Source organism: Gopherus flavomarginatus, chromosome 6, assembly GCF_025201925.1.
Source record: "Gopherus flavomarginatus isolate rGopFla2 chromosome 6, rGopFla2.mat.asm, whole genome shotgun sequence".
NCBI classification, from domain to species: Eukaryota; Metazoa; Chordata; order Testudines; family Testudinidae; genus Gopherus; species Gopherus flavomarginatus.
Window position 1 is genome coordinate 95856889 of NC_066622.1, and position 27277 is coordinate 95884165.

General features: G+C 39.2%; 1 protein-coding gene across 2 annotated transcripts; it reads left to right on the top strand.

Annotated features, from left to right (window-relative positions):
- Positions 1-1161: 1161 nt before the first annotated feature.
- On the top strand, positions 1162-27277 carry VPS26A (VPS26 retromer complex component A). 2 transcript variants are annotated; one of them, XM_050959658.1, is made up of 9 exons: positions 1162-1256; positions 9048-9197; positions 14598-14673; positions 16913-17069; positions 19740-19904; positions 20391-20497; positions 22061-22129; positions 24367-24509; positions 25520-27277. In XM_050959658.1, exons 1-9 carry the CDS (start codon positions 1254-1256, stop codon positions 25631-25633), a joined length of 984 nt encoding a protein of 327 aa, XP_050815615.1. In that variant the 5' UTR covers positions 1162-1253; the 3' UTR covers positions 25634-27277. The 2 variants fall into 2 exon arrangements, with proteins under 2 accessions (XP_050815615.1, XP_050815616.1); XM_050959659.1 differs by lacking the exons at positions 1162-1256; positions 14598-14673 and having other exon boundaries at positions 9106-9197.

The following is a 27277-nucleotide window of genomic DNA, read 5'->3' on the forward strand; positions in this document are numbered from 1 at the left end:
CCGTGCTTGGAGCCAAAATGTCTAGAGCCGCCCTTGGCTATAGTTGCCAGAGGGATGTTAGGCAGGCAACCATGAATGGACAAGGAAGTGTCTAGAGGCCAATCTCTCTCTGTATTCAGATATGGTCTGTACAATTAGAAAGATTGGGAGTGCCCACTATAGTGTACATTCTGGATACCCCCCTCCCCTCCTCTTCAAATTCTGGTGACTTAAGTGTAAGGCCCTTCATTTTCATTTGTAATGATTTTTACCCACATTTCCCCAGGTTTTACAAAAGCTATTGTTATTTTATTTTCACCTGAATTCTAGACCACTCAGGTACATGAAAATAGTGATTATGTTAAGAAAATCCAATACATTGTGTTAATAATAAATTAGAGTAAACGTGAGGCTGTGTGTTAAAATAAGGCAATGTAGTGGAACATGGAAAGCATACATATGTGTACATACTGTCAATATAGTTAATGAACTAAACCACAGCATTAAGCTGCTTTTACTTTCAATTCTGTTACTTTTCTGTGTTGCTTTTTTTCCTGTCCTCCCATCCCCAAAGATTAACCCAGAAAACTGTGAAGCTGATTTTTGCACCACTTTTTACCCCTCTTTCAGTGTTTCTAATAAATACCAATACATTCCTGGGAAATGTTAAACAAAGTAAAAACCAAACCCAAGGGGCCTTGCTTCAAGAAGATCCTGAACCAAACCCAAAGTTGCTATTAATAGAGAAAGGGACGTGAGTGAGCAGGGTGAGACGGGCTGGGTGGGGGCCAACCCCAGGACCCTATGAGTGTGGGGGCCCCAAACTGTCAGTTGTTGTAACTAGGTGGGAGTTCTAGGGGCTCAGGCCCATGAGGTGATGCAGCAGATGGAGAAGGGACTGCTGGCCTAGGCTGACATAAGCAGTGGGTGATTGGGCCTAGGTGGCTGGGGCAGCAAGATGAAAGAGGGTGGGTGTTAGCACCAGGCCGGGGGCTGGGGGGCAGGTAGATGTCCTAGGTTGGCGACCCCTGCCCCGCAGATCACTCTGGTTGCTAGGGTACAGCTCCCTACGCAGGAAGCACGAGAGCAGCGCCCTCTACCGTCCCTGCGGAGATTCCCGCAGCCAGCGCGCGCTCCGCCTCCACCTCCTCTGCGTAAGGACTAGGGAGGGGCGGTCACGTGGCGGGGGCGGGGCGTGACCGCCTCTAGGGTCACATGACAGGGGCGCAGGCCGGAGCTGTTGCTGGTCAGGGTCGGTCGGAAGCGAAGTGACCATGGTGAGTGCGCGCGAATGAGCGAGCGGGGTGAGTTCGCATCTCGGGGGTCCCTGGGCTGAGCGCGTGGCGCCTCTCCCGTTTTGAGGCGTCGGCGCGGCCTGCCCCGTTCGCCTGCCCGCGTGCGGCGCAGGCCCGGGGGCTGGGGAAGGGTTTTGGTGCGGTAGGGCCCGTGGCGGCGGCTCGCTCCCGTCGGGGACGCGCCTAGGGACGCGGATTCCCACCTGTGGCCGGTGGGGGCTGGCTCGCGGGCGCCCTCCGTTGTCCGCGTGTCGCTGAGGCGCCCGCCCGCCGTTGGTTGCCCCACAGGGCGCTGGGCCCTGCGCGCTCAGCCCTTGGGCGGCTGCCCGCCCGGCTCCCTTCAGGCGGTGACATTCGACTTCTGATCCTGCAAAGTAACTGCCCCGGCCTCTCCTCCCGGCCGGCCGGCGCTGCGTTGGCTCGTGGCGTTCCGCCCGCTGCACGTTACGGTCGCTCCTCGCCCCAGTGGGCCCCGCAGAGTTGGCTGGGCTGGAGCACCCCTGCACGGCCGTCCCGCGGGGCCAGTAACTGCTCCCTGTCCTGCCAAGTCACTGTCGGCTGCCTGGCGCGTCCGGAGAGCGGCATAGCTGGGGCTGCAGAGCCTGTGTCTGGTGTGGGTAGGCAGGCTGGGGAGAACAGCTCGACTGTCCGAGCCTGGGGTGATTCCTTTGCTTACACCCTGGGCATGTTTGATTTGGAAATGGAGCAACAAAAAGTTGGATTCAATGCCACGTGGCAGGGTCAGTTCTCAGAGTAAATAAATACATCATAAGACTGGAAGGGACCTCGAGGTCATCATCTGTTCCAATCCGCCTGCTCTCATGGCAGGTGTAAGTATTATCTAGATGAGGGGTTCTCAAACTTCATTGCACCACAATCCCCTTTTGACAACAAAAATTACTATATGACCCTGGGGGACGGGAGGGGGGGGCCAAGCCTGAGCCTGCCTGATACCTGCTACCTCTGGGGGGAGGGGAAGCTAAAGCCCGAGGGCTTCAGTCTCCAGGTGGGGTTCTGTAATTTCAGCCCCACTGCCCAAGGCTGATGCCTTCAGGCTTTAGCCCCACATAGTGGGGCTCAAGCTTTGGCTTCAGTCTCAGCAAGTCTAAGCAAGCTCTGCTGGCCCCATTAAAATGGGGTTGTGACCCACTTTGAGGTCCATCCTAGACCATCCCTGACAGGTGTTTGTCTAACCTGGTCTTAAAATTTTCCAAGGATGATGATTCCACAACCTCTCTAGGCAATTTATTTTAGTGCTTAACCATTCTGACAATTTGGAAGTTTTTCCTAATGTCCAGCCTAAACTATCCTTCTTGCAATTTAAGCCTGTTGTTTCTTGTCCTAGTCTCAGAAGTCAAAGAGAACAATTTTTTGTAACAACTAGGTCTGTTGATTATTGCAGTTTTAATTACACTGTTAAATAATAGAATACGAATTTAAATTTATTAAATATTGTTGATGATTTTCATGTATTGTATTTTGTGTTGTAATTGAAATCAAAGTATATTTTTGCTTACAACTGTTTGCACTGTAAAAATGATAAACAAAAGAAATAGTATTTTTCAGTTCACCTCCTACAAGTACCGTAGTACGATTTTTGACCTGAAAATGCAACTTACAAATGTAGATTTTTTTTTTTGTTTGTTACATGACTGTACTCCCCCCCCCCCCCAAAAAAAAAAGGTGTAAAACTTTAGAGCCCACAAGTCCACTCAGTCCTACTCCTTGTTCAGCCAATCGCTAACACAAACTAGTTTGTTTACATTTAAGGGAGATAATGCTGCCTGCTTCTTATTTACATCACCAGAAAGTGAGAACAGGTATTTGCGTGGTACTTTTGTCGCTGGCATTGCAAGGTATTTACGTGCCAGATATGCTAAACATTCATATGCCCCATTAGCCACCATTCTAGAGGACATGCTTCCATGCTGATGATGCTCATTTAAAAAAAAACAAAAAAGTGTTAATTAAATCTGTGATTGAATGCCTTGGGGGAGAATTGTATGTCTTCTGTTCTGTTTTACCTGTGTTCTGCCATATATTTCCTGTTGCAGTCTCTGATGGTGACCCAGCACATGTTCTTCATTTTAAGAACATTTTCACTGCAGATTTCACAAAACCCAAAGAAGGTACCAGTGAGATTTCTAAAGATAGCTATAGCACTTGACCCAAGGTTTAAGACTCTGAAATGCCTTCCAAAATCTGAGAGGGATGAAGTGTGGTGCTTCTTTCAGAAGTCTTAAAAGAGCAACGCTCCGATGAGGAAACTACAGGACCCAAACCACTAAAAAAGAAAATCAGCCTTCTGCTGATGGCATCTGAAAATGAAAATAAACATGTCAATCTCACCGCTTTGGATTGTTATCGAGCAGAACCCATCATCAACATGGATGCATGTCTTCTGGAATGGTGGTTGAAGCATGAACGGACATGTGAATCTTTAGCACATCTGGCATGTAAATATCTTGTGACACTGGCTACAGCAGTGCCACTTTCTCACTTTCAGGTGACATTGTAAACAAGAAGCAAGTAGCATTATCTCCTGCAAATGTAAACAAACTTGTTTAAATGGTTGGCTGAACAAGAAGTAGGATGCAGTGGACTTGCAGGCTCTACAATTTTACGTTTTATTTTTGAACGCAAGTATTTTTTGTACGTTCAACTTTCATGATAAAGAGATTGTACTAAAGTACTCATATTAGGTGAATTGAAAAATACTATTTCTTCTGTTTTTTTACTATGTGCAAATACTTGTAATAAAAAATAACTGAGCATTATACACTTTGTAATTGAAATCAGTATATTTGAAAATGTAGAAAACATCCAAGAATATTTAATTTTTTTAATTGCTTGACAGCCCTAGTAACAACCTTCTGTGTATTTGAAAACTGTTATGCCCCCCCCCCCTCAGTCTTCTCATCTCGACTAAACCCATTTTTTTCCACTCTTCCCTCATAGGTCATGTTTTCTAGACCTTTAATCATATTTGTTGTTCTTTTCTGGATTTTCTCAAATTTGTCCATCTTTCTGAAATATGGTGCCCAGAACTAGACACACTACTCCAGTTGAGGCCTAATTAGTGCAGAGTAGAGCAGAATTACTACTTGTCTTGCTTACAACACTCCTGTTAATACATCCCTGAATAATGCTTGCTTTTTTTTTTGCAACAGTGTTACACTGCGAACTCCTATTTAGCTTGTGAACTCATATTTAGCTTGTGGTCTACTTTGACCTCCAGATTCCTTTCCACGGTACTCCTTCTTTGGCAGTCATTTCCCATTTTGTATGTGTGTGTAACTGATTGTTCCTTCCTGAATGGTATACTTTGCATTTGTCCATATTGAATTTCATCCTATTTACTTCAGACCATTTCTCCAGTTTGTCTAGATCATTTTAAACTTTAATCCTATCCTCCAATGCACTTGCAACCCCTCTCAGCTTGGTAACATCCACAAACTTTTAAATGTTCTCCCTATGCCATTATCTAAATCATTGATGAAGATACTGAACCCAGAACTGATCCCTGTGGGATTCTCCTTGATGTGCCCTTTCAGCTTGGCTGTGAACCACTGATGATTACTCTTTGGGAATGGTTTTCCAAATAGGTATGGACTCGCCTTGTAGTAGCTCCATCATGGTTGTATTTCCCTAATTTGTTTATGAGAAGGTCATGTGAAACAGTATCAAAAGCCTTACTGAAGTCAAGATATATCTCGTCTGCTGCTTCCCCCTATACACAAGGCTTGTTACCTTGTCAAAGAAAGCTATAAGGTTGGTTTGACATGATTTGTTCTTGACAAATCAATGCTGACTGTTACTTATCACCTTATTATCTTCTAGGTTGTTTGCCCAAACTAATCGCTTAATTTTTTGCTCATTCACTTTTTGGGTAGTGAAATTAAGATGACTGGTCTGTAATTTAAGATGACTGGTCTGTAATTCCTTGGGTTGTCCTTATTTTGTTTTTTTTATAGATTATCACTATATTTGCCCTATTCCAGTTATCTGGAATCTCTCCCTTCTTTTATGGCTTTTCAAAGGTGATCCTTAATGTCTCAGATATTTCCTCAGTCAGCTCCTTGAGTATTCTAGGATGTATTTCATCAGGCCATGGTAACCTGAAGACATCTAACTTGACTAAATAACTTTTTTGAGTTTGTTCTTTCCTTATTTTAGCCTCTGATCCTATCTCATTTTTATTGGCATTCACAATGTTAGATGTCCAATCAGTACTAAACTTTAGTAAAAACTGAAACGAAAAAGTCATTTAGCACTTCTGCCATTTCCTGTTCCTATTTCCCTCCCGTCATTGAATAAAGGGCCTACCTACCCTCTCCTTGGTCTTTCTTTTGCTTCTAATGTATTTGTAGAATGTTTTCTTATTACCCTTTGTCTCTAGCTAGTTGAATCTTGTTTGTGACTTGGCCTTTCTAATTTTGTGCCTACGTATCTGTGTTACTTTGTTTATATTCATCCTTTAGAAACTAGGCCAAATTATACTGTTTGTAGGACTCTTTGAGTTTCAGATCATTGAAGATCTTTTTCCTGCTTAGTGGGGTAAGTTTGCTTTTGTGCCCTTAATGTCTCTTGTTCTCCAGTATTATTTTTTTATTATTCGTACTGTGTTTGAGTCCTGCTAGTGTTCTTGCCTAGCAAAACTTGACAGCTTGGTCCTTGCTTAAGGAGTTTATAGCCTGCACTGAAGTAGTCTAAACAGTTCTGACATGCATAGTATACTAAGTACATGTTGTGTCATCCAGAAAACTATATATCACCTTAAAAGCGCAAACTCTTTGATTTAAGATTATTTGTGTATTTGCTAATCACACTTAGGATGACATATAAATATGCAGCATCCCAAAATGCCTTACAGATTCTGTACAGGGGTTACTGAAATGCACTTGCATCTGTAGTTGAAAGTGCATAGCAATAGTACAGAAAGATTTAGGACCATTTCATATTGTAAGGGTATGTCCACACTAAGACAGTTAAGATTATGACTGTCTTGCCATTACAAGGTGGTTAGCAAGGAGATTAGATATGAAGAAACCAGTACACTGGATGCAGCTTTTTTTTTTTTTTTAAAGTAGTCCACTGCCATAGGAGGAATTTTATTTTTTTTTTTTTTTTGGATCAGTTGGACAACATGATTAGGAAATCACAGTTTGAAAAATTAAGATTTTCATTTTTGGAATGGCTTGTTTTTAAAAATAGCTTAGCCTTGAAACTCCAAATTTGTTTTGTTTATCCATGCTAGATGAGAGTGGCTAATTCAGAAGTTACTCAGCGAACTCATGAGACTGCAATACAGTTTCAAGAATTTGTAAGGTCAGCGGTCTTAACTTCATATGCAAGATACAGCAGTCTATTTGTTTGCTATGTTTACATATAAACTATTTTGACACACATTGAGGGAGGTGATGGTGCTTTTATTTAAAGGCTTTATTCTCCTTCAGGTTGAAGCATAGGCCAGCCCATATGGGGAACATCTTAAAATAAGTATTGATATGCAGTGTCTTGTGAGTACTCTATTGTCAACCTCTGTTTCTATCGTGATGTTTTAGTGGCTCTTTCTATAATTTGTGAAATGCTATACTGCAGCAGTTCTCAAATTGTGGGCTGGGACCTCAAAGTGAGGTCGCCAGGGCTGGTTTAGACTTCGTGGGGCTGAAGTGAAAGCCTGAGGGCTTCTACTTTGGGCAGTGGAGCTGAGATTACAGAGCGCCTGCCTGGGGTATAAGCCCTTGGGCTTCAGCTCCCCCCCTGCCCTGGGATGGCAGAGATCGGTTGGGCTCAGGCTTTGATCCTCCGTCCTGGGGTCGTATAGTAACTTTTATTGCCAGAAGGGGGTCATGGTGCAATGAAGTTTAAGAACTCTTGTGCTATGGGATCCTTTTAGATTGTGTGCTGTGAATGTAATCTGTTTTTGGTTTAGCGGCACATGTGCATAAAACTCAATAGACAGTCTTTCAATTTGATAGATGTAATTGCTTATTACACTTTGAAAGTAGTACTGCATGTTTAAGGATTAATGTGAACATGTTCCTGGAAAAGGCAATAAAGTGTTAAACATATTTCTTGTATACTAATGATTTGGGAATTTTTCCTAAATAACTAATTTAAGTGGAAATTGAATATCAGAAAACAAATGTAGTCACAAAGCAAGCTTCTTTGGTGTTCCACCTGTGAATGTAAATCTCTACTCAGCAGAGACTTGGAAGACTTCCCTGTTAGATGTGAGCCCCTCCTTAGGCTGCTTTTTGAGATTTAGGAGTCTAGGCTATGTCTAAGCTACAGAGCTTACAGACATTCTAAGCCAACAGTCGGAGAGTTCTCCCATCAATTTACCTGCTGCCACTCATGGAGGCTGGAGTAATTATGTCAATGGGAGAAGCTATGCCACTGACATTGCACCGTCCACACCAGCGTTTAGGTCAGTGTCACTTCTGTAGTTCAGGGGGGTGACTTATTCACACTCCTGAGTGACACAATTTGTACCGATATAAGCTGTAGTGTATACGTATCCTGAGACTTCCACTCAGTATTGGCTAGCTTTTAGCTTTCTTTTACGGAATTGTGCACAGCTCTTCGTGAAGAGTGTTAGGGCAGTTTGCCAGAGTAACAATCTTAAGTAGAAACAAAGTACAGAGACTTCTTTTATTTAGCCTTGTGTATCTTAACATTTTATAAGATCAAAATTGCTTTTTATATCCTTGCTTCAGCCTGTCTTGCGGTCCTGTGTGTTTTCTGTTCCCCACATAGTGTCACTCTTGCTGAGGTGAGGGTTTTCTTCTCAGCAGTGCCTATTGTTTGGAACAGCTTTCTTGCATCATTAGTTCTACACTTCATTTAAGATTTTAGCTAAAGTACCTCTTCTCTTCTTTTGACTTTGTCCCAACTCTATAAGTTTTATCTCACTACACTACAATTAAAGACCTTACATAGAATGAGAACATGTAGTCTTTGAAGAATACCAAATTTACCCAGTAGAAGACAGTGAGGGACTACATCTAGTTTTGTGTGTGTGATTTGCATCCAGAAATTTCTGTTCAGGGCAGTCGCAGATAATTTAAAATGTTCCTTTCCTTCCTTCTCAAGCCAGAGTTTGGTGCATAGTCTTGGACCAAAAAGCATCTTTTTCTAGTTCTGCTGTGTTTCCTGTAGCTCCTCTCCCAGGTCTTTCAGTTTGTGGCCTATTTGCTCTTACTCCAATAAACAGTTTGTTACAATGTCCTACATAGTGTGTCCCAGTTTCCTAATTTTTTGAATCTGGATTTCTCAAGTTAGATTTAAAACTATCAAATTTCAGTGGAAAGCTGCAGTACTAATAATTAGGAGTGTCTGAAATTTTGTGGGTTTTTTGAAGATGGAAGAAGCAAATGGCATATGTAATTTTAATGGTGGTCATAATTGGGTACTAGAACTATCTACTTATTCCTATTGTGAATTGCTCATTCATCAGCTTGTTACTGATCTTATCTTTTAATTACTTGCTAACTGAGTACTGTCCCATGTGGCTATTATGAAACTACTTGTGTATAACTTTTTAAACATCCTAATGGAATGATTTGCATATTCTCAGTTTGCAGATGTACAGCTCAAATTTTTAGATCTGTCCTTCAGTACACAGGGAATTTGTGTAATGGGGAACATACTTTCATCCCCCAGGCTTTAATTAGCATCGCTGCCACACAAAAAAAAAGACATGCATTTCATAAAGTATACAGTCATCTTTACCCCTGTGATAATCTGAAAAATTATTTTTTGTTGCAGAGTTTTCTTGGAGGCTTTTTTGGTCCTATTTGTGAGATTGACATTATTCTTAATGATGCAGAAACACGAAAAACAGCAGAAATTAAAACTGAAGATGGCAAAATAGAAAAACACTTCCTCTTCTATGATGGTGAATCTGTTTCAGGAAAGGTAAGACCTGTGTGTTTTACTTTTTTGTAGCACTTAAATGGAAACTAGATATCAAACATGAGACAAGTTTTTCTTGATTAGGTAAATTGACTTGAACACCAGCTTAATTCTCTGGCCTGCATTTGTTCTTAAAGGTCAGAAAATTCTGTTCTATACCTACTTGTGACTAATGTAAACTTTAGTTCTTCCAGTGGTTATTAGCCAGGATGGGCAGGAATGGTGTCCCTAGCCTCTGTTTGCCAGAAGCTGGGAATGAGCGACAGGGGATGGATCTCTTGATGGTTACCTGTTCTGTACATTCCCTCTGGGGCACCTGGCACTGGCCACTGTTGGAAGACCGGGTACTGGGCTAGATGGACCTTTGGTCTGACCTAGTAGGGCTGTTCATATTAGTTACTGTGGCAATTAATAGGAACCTCTGTTTTATATGTTCATTAGCCTATTGCTGCTTCCTTTCATCTCTTGTCCTGTTCCTCTAAAGAGGCCAGTGCAACCAAAGGCATCCCTGTGACTTCGGAATGGTTTTTCTTGTTGGAAGCGGTAATCTTTGGAACTCAATAGAGGGGAAGGCCAAGAAGGCACCGTGGTGTGTGTGTGTTTTTTTTTTTTTTTTTTTTTTTTTTTTTTTTTTAAAGCAGTAGTCTTTGGACATCAATTACCTGCTTGTTCTATACATCCTGAAGTTATATCCCATGCCCTGAAGTGGCATCTGGTAGTACATCAGAGGATCTTCAGCTCAGCTTATGCTTTACTCATGAAGACCAATAAATCGTCTTTAAATAATTAAAATTGACAGTAGGCTGGGATTTCAGTAACTTTTTGTTTTTTTGGTCCAGGATTCTCTTAAATTGTCATCCAGCATTGCAAGCTCCTTTCCTCACTAGGAGGGACGTACGTTTACTAGACTTGGATAAAATAAATCTCAGCACAGTGTGCTTTAGAGATTAACATCCACAGGAGATGCGTCTAGATTCAGTTGTGGGGAAACAGTTAACTTAACAGGATTCACATCTTAAACTGAGCAGTAGCTTGTGAGTAGAATGTTTCTAAAGTATCAGCGGGGTAGCTGTGTTAGTCTGGATCTGTAAAAGCAGCAAAGAGTCCTGTGGCACCTTATAGACTAACAAAACTGCATCCGACGAAGTGGGTATTCACCCACAAAAGCTCATGCTCCAATACGTCTGTTAGTCTATAAGGTGCCACAGGACTCTTTGCTGCTTTTTCTAAAGTTAAGCATTTAAGGGGAATCTCAGTAACTCTGCCAGTTGACATAAGGGAAGGAATCTCTTCCACCTCCCTTGGTAATCCTTAATTCCACACAATGATGGTCAAAGTAAAAAGTCTCTTTTTGGCTATGGAACTGTCATCTAGTTGGCTAACTTTAAGTGCCATGATAAATCCTTATCTATGTCTAAGGCAGAGGTCCCCAAGCTGTGGGGCATGCCCCCTGGGGGAGGAGGACACAGAGCAGCATTCAGGGGGGTGTGGTGGGATGGGCCAGCCCCTATGGAGTGGGAAGGGAGCCCCACCCTGACCCAAGCTCCACTTTGGCCCTGTGCCTGGCCCCTTCCCCAGCCTCAGTGTGGCTCTGCACCTGGCTGGAGGCCAGCCTCCTGGCTCCTGCTGTAGCCTGGCTGCAGCCCCAGCCTCAGCCCCTTTATCCCTATCTGTCGCTGCAGCCCTACTACTCCCCCCTGACTCCAGGGTGGTGCGGATGGAGGAATGGGAGGCATGACCCTCAAAAGTTTGGGGACCACTGGTCTAAGGGCTTGTCTAAATAAACACTTTAGTTTGCAGCAAGCTGAGATGTAAATCTACCCTGTGCTGATGTGCCCACACAGCGTCCATGTGGACCCTGTTGCCACACATTAACAGTTCCTTAGTGTACTTTAATAAAACGGTAGATTAAAGTGCATTAGGGAGCTGCTAGTTTGCAGCAGTAGTGTCCACACAGACATGCTAGTGTGCGCTAGTCTTACTCCCTAGTTTGTTGCAAACTAAATGTTCATTTAGACAAACTTTAATAGCTGTCATGCACATAGGGAACTTGGAACATAGTCTTTTTGTGAACAGGAGAATGTATGATCTGTTTCTTTTAAAGCACAAAACGATATTTCAGTTTGGAGGTATAAAGGGCTGCTATGAGTCTCTAAGGTGCATTTAAAAAAAAAGGCATTAAAATCTCAGTCATGGTTTAATATGCCATTTGGTCAACAAATCTGCCAAGTTGTAGTATCACAGATCATGGTGTCGTGCTCCCATCTTTGGACTGCCCTTTGGGCTTTGATGTATACCTTTGCCTTAGCCAGAGAAATGAGCAAAAAGTATAGATCTAGGTACCAAGCACAGCTGGTCTAGTCTTGCTTGCTTTGTCCTTGAATTTGCTGGGGCAGTGCTACCTGGGGCACAAGAGAACTTCGTGTCTAACTTGTTTTGATCTGTTTCTACCAATACATAGGCTTGTCTGTCGGTTCAAAATTCTATTGCAGCTGTGTAATATGAATTTGTTAGCAAAAGAGTTGTTCTCACCAGTTCTTCTAATGCTTTCCGCCCCCCCAACCCTGCTCAGGGCATTATGCTCTAAATCAGAAGAGGTGGTGAGAGGATTTGAGGGCTGCTCAAACTCTCTAGTTTCTTCTCCTCCTTTTAGTGTAGGGACAGCAGTGAGGCATCTGGTCTGGCAGGAGGCCAGACTTGCCTGAGGCTTTGCAAGGGAATCAGGAAAGAGTAGAGAGTTCAGCGCTCAGGTGGACCAACTTAATGTAGTACATTGTTTTCCAAACTTTTTAATGCTGAGCTCTCTTCAGGAAAACAAAATCGAATACATCTTCACTCTAACCCTGTCATGAGTTGTCATGTTTTAGAGTTTTAATGAAACAACTCATAAGCTTGCCTTTATATCATTCCTTAAAACAGAAGTTTGTTAATAAAATAGCTTGTATTCAAAAATTATTTAAATACTGAATTAGAAGAGTACTTTTTAAAGTTTAGTGTAATCTATTAAATTTTTTTATAGTTGGTAGCATGTTTGTTAGAGAAGAATTCCTGCCCATGAGTTCTGAGATCCTCGGGCTTGGCTTCTTCTCCATGGGGTTTTGATGCCCTGCTTGGCAGCTTCTTGATTGTGAGAGAGAGGGAGCAGAGAAAGAGAGATGGTATTAATCTCCAGGGTCAAAAGAGTTAAAGGTATTAACTTTTATTGTCCAACATTAAAACAGTGATACAAAGTTTAGAGTTGTTTCTGTAGAGGGCGTGGTTCACTTGGCTTCCTGGCAAATACCCAAAAGCATTCATTCTAAAGTTGAAAGCTTACTGATCAAATATAAGAAAAAATAAGAAATAAAAAAAATGTATATTGCAGCTGAGTAATTATGCAGAAAAACAAAAACCTTAACCTGCTGAAGTGTGTCCCCCTTTTTGGTGGCAAAAATCAGTCTCAATTTCATCAGCCTTTTTTGATGCACAGGGAGGTTATAATTTTATTCAGTGATGATTTGTGAAAGGTATTCACTTCTCCTGTTTTTAACAGGCACAAGGTGAAGGAGATACAAGCTAGAAAAGGTGGGGGGAATACGACTTTTGTTGATTTTTGGAACACCTGGATGGCTGGCTAGTTACGAATGGATGCTTTGATAGGCAAGGACACATGACACCTGTTGCATGGACCATGGTTTGCATTCTGATCAAGGGACATCATCTGGTTGGGTCCTTTTTTCCTTAGCTGGGATGGGTTGTGGCTGACTCATCTTGCTATGATGATGCAGCGCAGTTGATTTCAGGTTTTGATGAAGAGCTGAGAGAGAAAGATGATAGGAGGAAGGAAATAGTGGGCAGAAAATAACACTACAGGAATGGGAGACAGGATCTTGTGTGACTGTGCTGTTGGCAATTGGGTACCCTTGCTGATTGGCCAAGGACTGGATGTTATGATGATTTACAAGGCCTGATTGCCTTCCTCTTGGGAAGAAAATCCTTTGATCAGCTCCTTCTTTCCTGGGATTGGGGAGAATGAGTCCATGAGTTGGGAAGAGACAAGACCTGAGAAGCTAAAATGCATTGAAATGAGATGTTCTTTTCAAAGTCTCCTTTTAAGAACTCCAGAAAGGTGGCGGGAGAGGGAAAGCTGGTTGCATAGTTATCCCCTCATTATTTTGTCCACTAATAGTCCTAATATCTGACATACCAGTTTTGGTTTGTTAATTTCTGGTTCTACCTCCTTTTTTTTTTTTCTTTCTACCAAGCATGATTTCAACACATACCTTGAATTGTCAGGAGGCCTTTTTGTTTAGACTAATTCAGTCTGTCGCCTCCTTGTACCTTCCCCCCCCCCCCATCAACATTTGTTTATAGGTTAATATAACATCTTATGAACTTTCAGATGCTTTTTACATTTGAGCTTACTATTACAGTAAATTTTTGAGCTCAGTTATTACAACAGAGAATAAATAGTGGTATCTCCCAAGCCTACCTACTTGTGACACCTACTCTGAGTGACTGCTCACTTTGATATATCTTTCCTTTCTTAGATGCTTTAATGACTAGTGAAATAGTCACTTAATGTGATGGAATCATAGACTATCAGGGTTGGAAGGGACCTCAGGAGATCATCTAGTCCAACTCCCTGCTCAAAGCAGGACCAATCCCCCAACTACACCTCGTGACCCGATATAACACGAATTTGGATATAATGCGGTAAAGCAGCACTCCGGAGGGGCGGGGTGCTCCAGTAGATCAAAGCAAGTTTGATATAACACAGTAAGATTTTTTTTTTGGCTCCCGAGGACGGAGTTGTATCGGGGTAGAAGTGTATTTTTTTTTTTTCCCCCCAGATCCCTAAATGGCCCCCTCAAGAATTGAACTCACAACCCTGGGTTTAGCAGGCCAATTCTCAAACCACTGAGCTGTCCCAATGAAATTTCAATAGTTTAAACACTTGTATGAATGCTTTACATTTTGAGAAATAAGTCAGTAAAGATCTTTTCCTCGCAGCTGTTCTCTCCTGGAATGGTTTTAGTCCTCAGGAATGTTGTACAAGGAGGAAGGAAAAGTTGTCTAGTCAAATGACTACTCTAAATAAGAGACACTTTCTGGCAGTTCAGCTAAATTTCTGATCCTGTAGTGAAGTATTGCTAATTTGATGGCAATTTTACACTCCCTTGGACAGTCTTTATCTGTCCTTAATGCATCCTCTTGCGTATAACCTTTAAAAGCAATACACATGCTTAAACTCTCTTAGGAATCATGGAGTGAAAAAAGACAGGGGAGGGAAGGGGAGATCTTTCTGGGCACAACCAAGTAACAGATCTCTGTCCGGAAATGAAAGTGAACAACTGCTGTGCTACAGTTAAAAAGTATAAAAGCCTCCAACTACTTTTTTTTTTTCTTTTTTTTTTTTTTCAGGTGAACATAGCCTTTAAACAACCTGGAAAGAGGTTAGAGCACCAAGGAATTAGAATTGAATTTGTAGGACAAATTGGTGAGTTTTAAAGCTGCCAGTGGGTTGTGGGTAGATGTGATTTATGGAACTTTACATTCATGACTGTCAGCACTCTGGCTCAGTCCTCGTGACTACAGCAAGATAGTGGTTAACAAGTGCTGAAGTAAGACAATATCTGAGTCATTTTAACTCTGAAGTAATGTGCTACTTGTGCTGGTCAGAAATTGGAAAAAGCAGCAGTATTCCTCTTTCACCAGTCTGTTTACCTGGAGAAACATTTTATGGCCAACGAGAGAGCGTGCTTGGCATTTACACAACTTATTGCCACACACAATCACTGCAGAACTGTGTTAACAATCTTAATCTGCATACTCAAAATGAAAACCTAGGAAAACTTAGACTTTTTTAAACAACAAGTGGCCCATCGCATGAAAAATAGCATCCAAAGATTCATCTCTTGCTTATTTCTCATGTCGTCTTTAGCGTATCAAACAAAAATGCCAAGTATGTGCCTGCTGTGCAGGCCTGGATTACTTTTTTAGTCTTTAATCCTTGATTTAGAAGGAAAGGAGGTATAGGAAAAGAAAAGAAAAGAGTGGTAATGGCCTATAATTACCTCTTTCTAAAAATACATCTGTGGCCTTTCGAGTCGTCGTCTAAAGTGTAGTTGTGTACTGTTACTGAACATAAAGTGCAGATATCCTATGAAATTGCCTAGTAACGTTGCATTAAACTGAAGTTCATTTTTTTTCATTCAGATTTAGAAACTATAAAATTGTGAAGAACCTGCATCATTTGGTTAGGTTCAAAGGTCTGACGGTAGTTTTTCCCAAAAATACTTGAAATATATACACCTTAGATTTATTATGAAATTCTATATCTTCTGATTACAATAAAGCCTCTCTGACTTATACAAAAAGTATTCTCCCTGCCTCAGAAAATACATCTGTAAATTTAGTAGTAAATAATGAAGTGGTATAATTAAAATTAAACAGTTGTCCAATGAACAAAATACACTTCACAATATTCTTTTAATTATGATCACTTATTTAGTAACTGGTTTTTTTGCATGTTACAAATGTCTGTCACTTAAATACTGTTCTTCTGTATTTCTAACAAGCTGTTTTCATGATGCTTTATTACTTGAGTTGTGGTATATTTAAATGTGAGCCTACTTAAAGTAATGAGTTTATTTTTAATTCTCTGCTAGGGAGAATTAATTAAATTTGAATAAATTGTCAAATATCTTAACTCCTTGTGATAGTTACTAGCTGACCATATTTCTTTACAATTCTGAATCATAAAGAACAACTTGCATGTAGAAACGGTTTTCCTGGTAGGTTTTGCAAAGTTATTACTATGTATTATGTGAAGACTTGGTGGCACAAAGATACAGTAATAAGGTTAAACACTAAGGGTCACGGTGAGCCCTGGAATGCATGCAACTCCATTAGTTGGTGTGTGCCTGTTTACAGCATGACAGAACTTGGACCTACATGACTGATTTGAACTTACCTAGATTGGTAGTAAAGATGACGTACCTTCTAGCAATTTTTTTAACTTGTAGATTACTTGGTCCAGTCCTGTTCCAAATGTTGCTAATTGTCTTCTTTTAGCCTAAGTGGACATGGAGACTTTAATTCCAAAATTCTGTAATATTTATGTATGGTGTTACTATGACACTCATCTAACCAGAAATTTCTTTATTAAATCCAGAGGCCCAGTGGTCTTTGTACAATTGCTCTAAATAATAAGTATTCTACTACATCCAAACAGTAACAAAACATGTATAAACATTTGATCAAAATACATACAGGGTAAATTCAGGAGTGCTTAGACCCATATTGGTTGGGTCCAACTTCAGGCAGGTATTAGCAATAAACCATCTAAGAGCTTGTCTTCTTATACCCTTTAACAAACAAGTGATGCCATTGCCTCTTGTCAACTTAGCTGAAAATCAGGTTTTGGCCAGTTTGGGTCGTTACTGGTTCAACACACACATTTCTTTCTTGTTTTTAACTATCTGTGATGATTGGGGCTCTTTCTTCTTTCTATCTTATCATTTACCTTTCTGGCCTAGTTGTTTGCTGACCTTTTTGCTGAATGTATTTTTAAATTCCGGTGATCTGGAGGTGAATTTAATTACTGTCTCTTTCCCCCTTCGCACTCCTCACTCCCAGCAGTCAGAGTAGAACTAGAAAAAAGTTTCAAATGATGTTCACTTCAACATTTGTGTTTTTTAATAAACTCTCTCTGACTTCTTGCTTCTCAATTTCAGAACTCTTCAATGACAAGAGCAATACTCATGAATTTGTAAACCTAGTGAAAGAACTAGCCTTACCAGGAGAACTGACACAAAGCAGAAGTTATGACTTTGAGTTTATGCAAGTTGAGAAGCCATATGAATCCTACATTGGTGCCAATGTCAGATTGAGGTATGAAAATATGCATTTAAATGGGAAGATTCTATGAAATTTGATACTAGAATCAAATATCCTGTTAGGTTATATGTAAAACAGGCTGAGTGTGCATTCAACAAAATGGTAATTCTGTCAAGTTTGTTTCCCATTAAGTTGTAAACATAAAATTAACACTGTTACAGAACTAAAATGTGTATCTTTCTCCAAAACTCTGTACATGGAATTGAAGGCTATTACTGTGCTCACACTCACAATGGTCCTTTTTTCTAGATGGACAGTGAGATTCCCACCTAGAAAATGGGTTGGTATTTCTTTCATTTCACCTGTTAATGAAGTTCAGCCCTTCTATAAGGTGACGCTTTCTCAAGTTCTGACTTTGATTCCAATAGAACGCATGAAGTGATATGCTTTTTCAGAGGACTTAAGGGGATAATTCTGATAGCTGGCTTTTATCTCCTTTGGAAGCATCAGAATCACCTGGAGGTTTATACCACTCAATACGTGCTCATCTCCCAAGTGTGTCATACCAAGATGTCTTGCGAATTCAAAAATATCTTCAGCTCTGTCATATAAACCCAGTTCTCTGTTGTAGGGGCTGTCAAGAGGCTGTATGTCCCCTTTTTAAAATTGAAAGTTAACTTTTTTTGAATAAAAGACACTTTTTTTTCTCAAGCACGGTGTTTTGATTATTTCCTGTTAACAAAGCGCATAAGGTAAGAAAATAACATTTGACATGCTACTTTGAAGAACAAGTCTGCTATTTTGGTGGTGTTCATGAAGGAAATCCTTGCATTTGAGAACATAAGGAGGATTTTTGTTTACAGCACTCTGATTCTTGATATGTATCAACTAGGGATGTTGATTAATCGCAGTTAACTCATGCAATTAACTATAAAATTAACTGCGATTAAAAAAATGAATCATGATTTCTCGCACTAATAAACAAACAATTGAAATTTTATTAAATATTTTGGATGTTTTTCTACATTTTTCAAATATATTCTGTTACAACACAGGACACAAAGTGTATAGTACTGACTTTGTAGTGTTTTTGTTACAAATATTTACACTATAAAAATAAAATAGTATTTTTCAATTCACTTCATACAAGTACTGTAGCGCAATCTCTATTGTGAAAATGTAACTTACAAATGTAGCTCTTTTTGAGTGAAGTTATGTAACAAAACAATGTAAAACTTTAGTGCCTACAAGTCCACTCAGTCCTACTTGTTCAGCCAATCACTAAGAGAGACAAGTTTGTTTACATTTACGGGAGATACTGCTGCCTGCTTCTTAATTACAATGTCACCGCAAAGTGAGAACAGGCATTCACATGACACTTTTGTAGCTGGCTTTGCAAGGTATTTACGTGCCAGATATGCTGAACATTCGTATTCCCCTTCATGCTTCAGCCACCATTCCAGAGGACATGTTTCCATGCTGCTGCTGATCGTTTAAAAAAATAGTGCATTAATTAGATTTGTGACTGAACTCCTTGGGGGGGTGGGGGGGGAATTGTATATCTCCTGTTCTGTTTTACCCGCATTCTGCCATATATTTCATGGTAACCCAGCACATGGTGTTTGATTTAAGAACACTGTCACTGCGGATTTAACAAAACGCAAAGATAGTATCAATGTGAGATTTCTAAAAATAGTTACGGCACTCGACCCAAGGTTTCAGATTTTAGAAGGCACTTCAGATTCTTAGAAGGACGAGGTGTGAAGCATGCTTTCAGAAGTCTTAAAAGAGCAACATTTTGATGCAGAAACTACAGAACTTGAACCACCAAAAAAGAAAATCAACCTACTGGTGGCATCTGACTCAGATGAAGAAAATGAACATGCATTGGTCTGCTCTGCTTAAGATTGTTATTGAACAGAATCCATCATCAGCATGTCCTCTGGAATGGTGGTTGAAGCATGAAAGGACATATGAATCTCTAGTGCATCTGGTACATAAATATCTTGCAGCACCAGATACAACAGTGCCATGTGAACATCTGTTCTCACTTTGAGGTGACACTGTAAACAAGAAGTGGACAGCATTATCTCCTCCTGTAAATGTAACCAAACTTGTTTGTCTGAGTGGCTGAAGTAGGACCAAGTGGACTTGTAGGCTCTAAACTTTACATTGTTTTATTTTTGAATGCAGTTATTTTCTTGTACATAATTCTACATTTGTAAGGTCAACTTTCATGACAGAAATTACTTAATATAAGTACTATAATGCGAGTTGAAATGCACTGTTTTTTACAGTGCAAATATTTATATTATAAAGTGAGCATTGCACACTGTGTGTTGTAATTGAAATCAATATATTTGAAAATGTAGAAAACTAAAAATATTTTTAAAAATGGTATTCTATTATTAACAGTGCAATTTAATTGCAGTTAATTTTTTTAATCGCTTGACAGCTCTAGTATCAACATGACTAAAGGAAATGAGACTGGAGACGTGTTGCTGAGGTTTTGACTTGAGTTGCTAGTAAGTAAATCAGTGGATAAAATTCTGTAGAATGTTGGGGTTTTAAAAAGAAATGTCTAATTACTGAATATAAAATTACCCTCTTGTTGTCTTATTTTGGTTTTTAGTTATTTAATTAGTGTCACCGTGGCAACTTTATCCATAAAAACAATATAATATGCATAACCAAGTCTCATTAACTGTACTGTTTACTTTGTAGGTATTTTCTTAAAGTGACAATAGTAAGACGACTGTCAGACTTGGTAAAAGAATATGATCTTATTGTTCATCAGCTTGCGACATACCCAGATGTTAACAACTCTATTAAAATGGAAGTAGGCATTGAAGACTGCCTGCATATAGAATTTGAATATAACAAGTCAAAGTAAGTATGACTCAAAACGTACACAAATAGAAGTACTCAAGCTGATCAAGAAGAGAGAAACCTTTAATGTAATATATATGACTTATCGTAATGATTTTTGATTATGAGCTTTTTTAAAGATCATAGAGGCTTGGAAACACAATGATTGATCATAAAGGCAAAGATTTAATTTTCAGAGTAGTTGCCAAGTGCCATTTTCAGTGCTTTTAACGTTCAGTCTCCTGCAAACTTGCTAGTGACTTTGATTTAGCTCCTGAAATCATGCTATTTGGATGACTGTAGTGCATTCTCAGTTGGAATCTGTAGTGGTAGGGATGTTCTAGCCTCACTTGAGTGGCTGGGAAACCCACCTTAGCAGAAGGGCACTGTTCGGTTCAGTTTCAGCAATAAAAATGATGCACCTGTATATTTTTTTTCTTAAACTCTAGCTAAAATCATGTGTATTAGATAAGCCTTTAACTGAAAGCTGTGCTTGTTCTTCTAAAGGTATCACTTAAAGGATGTGATTGTTGGAAAAATTTATTTCCTCTTAGTAAGAATAAAAATTCAGCACATGGAGTTGCAGCTGATCAAAAAGGAGATCACTGGAATTGGTAAGATGAGCAAAAAAGGAGAATACACAAATTACTAGCTCATGTTTTTATCATAAAGTTGATGCAAAGCTAATAGTAAGAAGTTAGTCAAAGATGTATTTTGGTTCATCAGACATTTTAATGGGGTTTCTGTTCATCTGGGGTTCAGAATCAAATTTATATCTAGTATAAAAGTAGCTAGATCTTATAGTAGACATCTACTTCATACTTTAGGATTCAGAGCTTGCTTTTGGGTTGGAGAGCTCATCCTAGATCACTTAAAATTACAGGCTATTTACAGAACGTTTGATACTCAAACTAAAAATATGCATGAGCATGAATTGTTTGGTTATTCACTTCAGTCTAATATCTGAAATTAGTGGACTTTTTTTTAAACAGTTGAAGAGGCTGGTTATGTCCTTTTGAATAGCAGATAATTGTGAAGACAGAGTAAAGATTTCAAAAATGCTTAAGTCCCGTGAACTTTCATTAGGATTCATTAGTAGCTCTTGAAAACGGGACTTACAAGCTTACATTACTTAGGCATTTTTGAAAATGTTACCCTTCATCTACATTATCTCTCTCCCGCCCTCCCCATTTATTAAAGGTAGGGGTGTGTGTGTGTGTGTGTGTGTGTGTGTGTGTATTTAAAAAGGAAAAAAAAAGAAATGGAAAGCATTGTCGTCTTAAAAGAACTAGAAAGCTTTATATAAAAACAAAGAAAGACCTAACTTTACAAATGTTAGTGTTAGGTTTGGTCTTTTCCTGTTTTTGCTGAATAATGATTTGGAGGTCTGGGATGTTTGAATGCTCATACTTCAACTAAAGAGATAGTGATGCTGCATCTTTAACAGACATCCTGTATTTGAGTGTCCATTAGTCATTGGAATTAAATAGGTGTTTGTTAAAAGCAAACTAAAAACAGTTTTTGTGATGCCAGAATTTTACAAGCTCTTCAGTCACCTTACAGTTTTCCAGGGTCGACAAGACATGAATTTGTAACATGGAAAAGAAGCAGACAAGTTTCTTAAGATGCTTTAATACATCATATAGGGTGCAAATAATTTATTTTCCTTTACAAGTCAATCTTTACACTTTTAAGCGCCACATTTTTGCTAAACACCTCATGACTCATGGACTTGTTACAGAGCTGCTCGATCCTTCAAATAAATGAGTAGATTACTGTTGATAGTACTATGTCCATTTCACAAAATCAGCATACAATTTGGTACAATTTAAGTTTTAACTCAAAGGAGGTTTGAATCAGGAGTAGGTGGATGATTGGAGGTAAAGCTTCCAAAGCATTTATCCATACCATACGTAGCTCTACCTAGTATTTTTTTTTTCACTTATGAATATAAACACTATTGTAAGTTGAGTTTTTTCTTAATATACACAATCTTTCTTAGAAGACATACAAAGGGAAACCAAAGGATTTGTGTCAATTAAAGTGGAAAACACTGTTCTTGGGCAGGAATTGCCATAAGACTATTGTTTGGAGTCCTGTAGTTTCACTGAAAAAGCATATCAAGTAAATGTTCCAAAATGTGTCTCATCAACACCTTGCACTTTTTTTAAAACCAGGGCCCAGTACCACAACAGAGACGGAAACCATTGCTAAGTATGAAATAATGGATGGTGCGCCAGTCAAAGGTAAATAATTGCACTTGAACTTTGGAGAACTTTCTAGTGTAAAAATAATAACAGGGTTTTAAGATGAGTTTGCTTCTATATAGATAGGAATTGGTTGTCCTGACTAAACTTTTGTTTGGGTTGTGAAAGTGGTATGGTAAGAGAGAACACCCAAAGCTGCAAGTGGCAGTAGTGATTACTTAACCTAGAGATGGGGGCTCTAATTATGAAATTTTGTTTGAAGTTGAAACCTTTTTACTAATTGGTGGAGGTAACTTCCCCTAGTCACCTCCACCAATACCTGTGATCTGATTTGGGATTCCAGTTTAAGCCCATCTTTACTACATTTAAGAGCTCATTATATAGGAGGAAGTGAAGAATATTCTTCCTAAAAAATGAGAGGACAGTCCTTTTCTCTCCTTTTGCTGCCACGTGTTCCTCTCCTTTACTAGTGTTTTTAAGTACTTCCATCTCTGATCTCCACCATATTTGCTTCTTAGGAAGCAGACTCTTTAGCAAGCTTCTGAGCACAAGCCATCTGGTGCCTACTGTCAGGACATGCAGCTGCTCTAAGGCACTGGTTCTAAACCAGGGACAAACAGAGGTCTTCTGGGAGTACATCAGCTCACCTAGATATTTGTCTAGTTTTACAACAGGCTACATAATAAGCAGAAGTGAAGTCAGTACAAACAAATTTCATACAATGACTTGCTTATATTGCTCTATATACTATGCACTGAAATGGAAGTACTATGTTTATATTCCAATTGATTTTTATAATTATGGTAAAAATGAGAAAGTAAGCAATTTTTCAATAATACTGTGCTGTGACAATTTTGTATTTTAATGTCTGATTTTGTAAGTAGTCTTTTAGTTGAAGTGAAACTTAAGGTACGCAAGACAAATCAGAGGTACAGTGGTCTGGAAAGGTTGAGAACCACTGTTCTAAGGGATCATGGACAGCAACTGTGTTATGAATATTTGGGTGCCTCTAAATTACAATAACTCACTGAGTGGAAAAGATATTCTTTAGGTCTGATCTAAACATGAAGTTACACCAGTTTAGGTAATTGTGTAGTTTAACTAAAATAAGTTTAAAAGTTGGTGCAGCTTTTTTGGACAAACTAAAATAAGTCAGGTTAAAACATACTTGGACACACTTTCCTGTTGAAAACTAGTTGTCCCTAAAGGGCAAGCTGTGCTGACATATCTGTTTTAAAACTGGGTATTAGTGTGTCCACATAGGGATTTAACTAAATTGGTGCAAACTTGCTTGTGTAGTCAAGCCCCTAGAAAGTTTCCTTTCCCCCTTTGAGCTTTTGGAGTGCCTTCAAGATATTTGCTACAAGACTTGGTTGGCCCAATCATTGGGGCAGATTCTGGAACAATTAGAAGTCCTGAAGGAAGAGGCTTGCTGCTAATGATTCTCAAACTTGCTTCCAGAGGAGAGTTTAGGGAGGGATGTGGTAAATAAAGGTAGAGGAAAAGAAGGATCACAGGGCTTAAAGCTCCTTAAGAAAAATCAGTTGGAGAAAGGGTTCTGGTTTGTGGTGGGGAGGGGGTATGGGTTTGCAAGCTGCCAGTCACACTTGAATGGTGACAGAACTCCTTTGAGCAACTATTTTAGGATCCTGAGACAAGACTGAACAGCAAGATTAAATCACCCTTTCTGGGGACAGAGGTATCTGAAGGTTGTTGCAAAAACTCAAAACTAGATTTTGGATCCTGCAGATCCAAATCAGTCTGATCCTGGCATGGCTGAAGAATAGTGACTGATCAATAGTTGTCTGATCTGGTTTTGAGTGAAAATAGTGTTCTTATTGACTTTGAGCTAGTATTAGCATTTTCTACAGTAGGTTTGACAACAAGATTTAGATTATTTTAGTAATTTAGTGATGAGAGGTCCCAGAAAGAGTTTTATACTAGGTGACAGTTCATAATTGACACTGGCTTCTTATTTAATTATAGAATGGGCCTTCAAGGTCTTGGTCCTTTAAAGTCCTGAATGGTCTGGAACCTGGTTAGGTGAAATAGCCTCTCACCTATGCCATCGTTGGGCACACCATTGACTTAAAGGCTCTTGTAAACTTCAGGACCTGTGTTGGGTTTCCCAGATGAGGGCCTGTGCCATTAGAATCTGAAGGGTGGTTGGGTAGAAGACCACCGCTTTTTCACCCAGTCTTATCCATTTTGTGGAATGGGTTTTAACGATAGTTTCATTTGAGAGAACTAACTCTAACTTTTCTTTCCTCTTCAAGGTGAATCAATTCCTATAAGACTTTTCTTAGCAGGCTATGATCCAACTCCTACAATGAGGGATGTGAACAAAAAATTTTCAGTGAGATACTTTTTGAATCTAGTGCTTGTGGATGAAGAAGACAGACGGTACTTCAAACAACAGGTATGGTGTTGTACAGGCTGGAATCTTGTGGCAGGATGGCTTTTGTTGTGAACAGTGGGTTTTTTTTCCATATTTGGAAACAGAACAAGTACACTCTATTCTACAAATAGAAATGTGAAAGACTGACTTTTCTCTCATTTGCTGTACTGAATAGCACGCACACAAAACTTAATTTGTAAGTGAGGAGGAAGAAGGGGATGACAAACAATATTTTAGCAAAGATGAGGTATTAGTGTGGTATAAATTGCAAGAAAGGAGTGAGTGATGCCCCACAGAACTTAAAATCTAAATAGCCAGACAAAACAATACTGATAGAAATTTGAGTCTAAAAAAGGAAATTATTGGAGCATTTTTTTTTTTTACTGGATGTGCCACATCACTTTTTTAAAATTACTTGCTGTGCAACATCATTTTGTTTCTATGAGTGGGTTAATGCTGGGTGAAGAAACTGAAGGAATTTGATTTGATTCCTGGCATGAGAGAGTACAAAAGTAAAGGCATGTAAAGGATATACAGGGCAGGGTGGGTACTTTGTGACCATAAGAGGAAATACAGATAGGAACAAAACTGAAGACAGGTAGACAAGGCCTTAAGGTATGAATAAGAAGCTTGAATTTAATGCAGAAAGTAAGAGGAAGCCAGAAGGATTAGAAGAAGGGAGTGGCCTGATTCAGATTTTGGGCAAGAAATATTTTTCTTTTGCTTGATAGCACAGAAGGGGAGCGAAGTGAGCATTGGAGTAGCCAGAGAGGCAGTGACTGACTAGGAGAGAACACAAAACACATGGATATACAATTTTAATATTTATAAACTGAAATGCTCATGTTCTCAAATCTATCTGTGCCTGACTTATAGAAATATAGCTTATTACAGAACTGAAATAAATAGTCATGCAAAGTATTTTGGAAACCTTGCATCAATAGCAACTTATGATTAATTTTGAGGTTATGGGGTTAATATTTGACCAGACATAGCACTATACTAAATGAGCATTTGCTTCCCCTAAATAGGAAATAATTCTTTGGAGAAAAGCTCCTGAGAAACTGAGGAAACCACGAACAAATTTTCACCAGCGGTTTGAATCTCCAGAACCACAAGCATCTGCTGAGCAACCTGAAATGTGAACTAGTATAGGAGGTGAAAAAACTGTTGTGATACTTCAGCAGGTTAAAGATGGCAGCAGCCTGTAGGAAAAGAGAAGGCAAAAACTCACATTACAACTGTCTGTCTTCGTCTTACAGTGTTGCATTTACCATATTGCTAAAACATTTGTGAAGTAACATTCAAGTGTGTATATACATTTAAAATAAAGTGCTTTCTCAAACACTGGAACTTTCTTAAGCTACTATTTTATACTGCACATTGTACTTTTATTTGATATTATGCACTTGATATGCATAAACTTAAACAAATCTAGTTATATATTTCCATGCATGTGGGCTTGTATATTTATTTTTTTGCTAATCACCTATAATATGTAGATTAAAGCATTTCTCCCCCTTCATATCATTTATTGCATGCATACCTCCAGTGCTGCTTATCTGCACTGGTTTTGAAACCAACAGATAAGAATACTTGTCTAAATTACACTAAAAATCAGGGTTTATGGTGGATCTTTTTGTTTTAAGAATATTTAAGACTCATTCTAGACATTCAAGCATAGTTTAACACTTGCATATACATACCACAAACTTGCTGTACCTGTTTGGAGTCTTCTAAGACCATACCGTGGTTCTCAGAGGCTTTGAATCTTGTATTTTTCACAAGAATGTTCACAAACAAATTTGTTCCTAAGATGATCCTTTTAGATGGGTGGTGGCTCTCTACAATTTACTTTAACCATATTTGTTTTTACTTAAGTCTTTTTTTCTAATAACTGTAGAACTCGCACGTCTCCCACTCATTGCTCTTTTACTTTAACTGAGATGATTGGGGTGGGGGGGAGAGGAAATGGAAATGTTTTAGCATAGCTAACTCTTAATGATTAAACTGAGACCTAGTGTTTATGTTCTTGAAATCAACTTTTACATGCACAATATTTACTCCATCACCTCTTGGATTCACAAACCTACTCCCCTCTTAACAGCTTGCTCCCTTGCCATCCTGGGGGAGGAGGAAAAATGACAGCCTCTCAGAAGAACATACTTGTTCTCATCCATCTAGGCCTATAATTGGGTGGGAGACAACCTCCTTATTTTTTTTTAAACTGGTTGAGTTTGAAAACTGTTGAGAAATTTGTCTAGGAAAACAGAATATTTTTGTCTTACTCCTCTCTTTTGTGAGTTTAGAGTCTTTGAACAAATTACTTAAACAAGTTAGCCTCCATTTGTTCATTATTAATCACGTAGTCTGTCATGAGACGTATGTGGATTGGACACAAAATGAACCGTGCTTGTGGAAGGCTACTTGCGCTTGTATTTCACTTGGACTATAAACAAGACACTTTCTTAACTTCAATGCAGGCATCATTGGTTTACCTTACTTTATGAGTAAGGAAAATAATTGAATTACACTTCTGTAAAATGTTTTACTACTATGGCACTTTGATAAAGCAGACAAAGACTCTATGTACTATATACTGGGGTATTTCTCTTAAATGTGGATATCTGAGTGCAAATTTAACTCCCTCATGTAAGTGCCTGTTCAGAATTTTTTAAAGATATGCCAAATATTTTCATAATCACTTGCATGTTGTAATCTGGAAACTATTCCAAGAGACTTTGAAAACAGATTGTGCAACCATGTATAATAAACAGGAAACACACTGA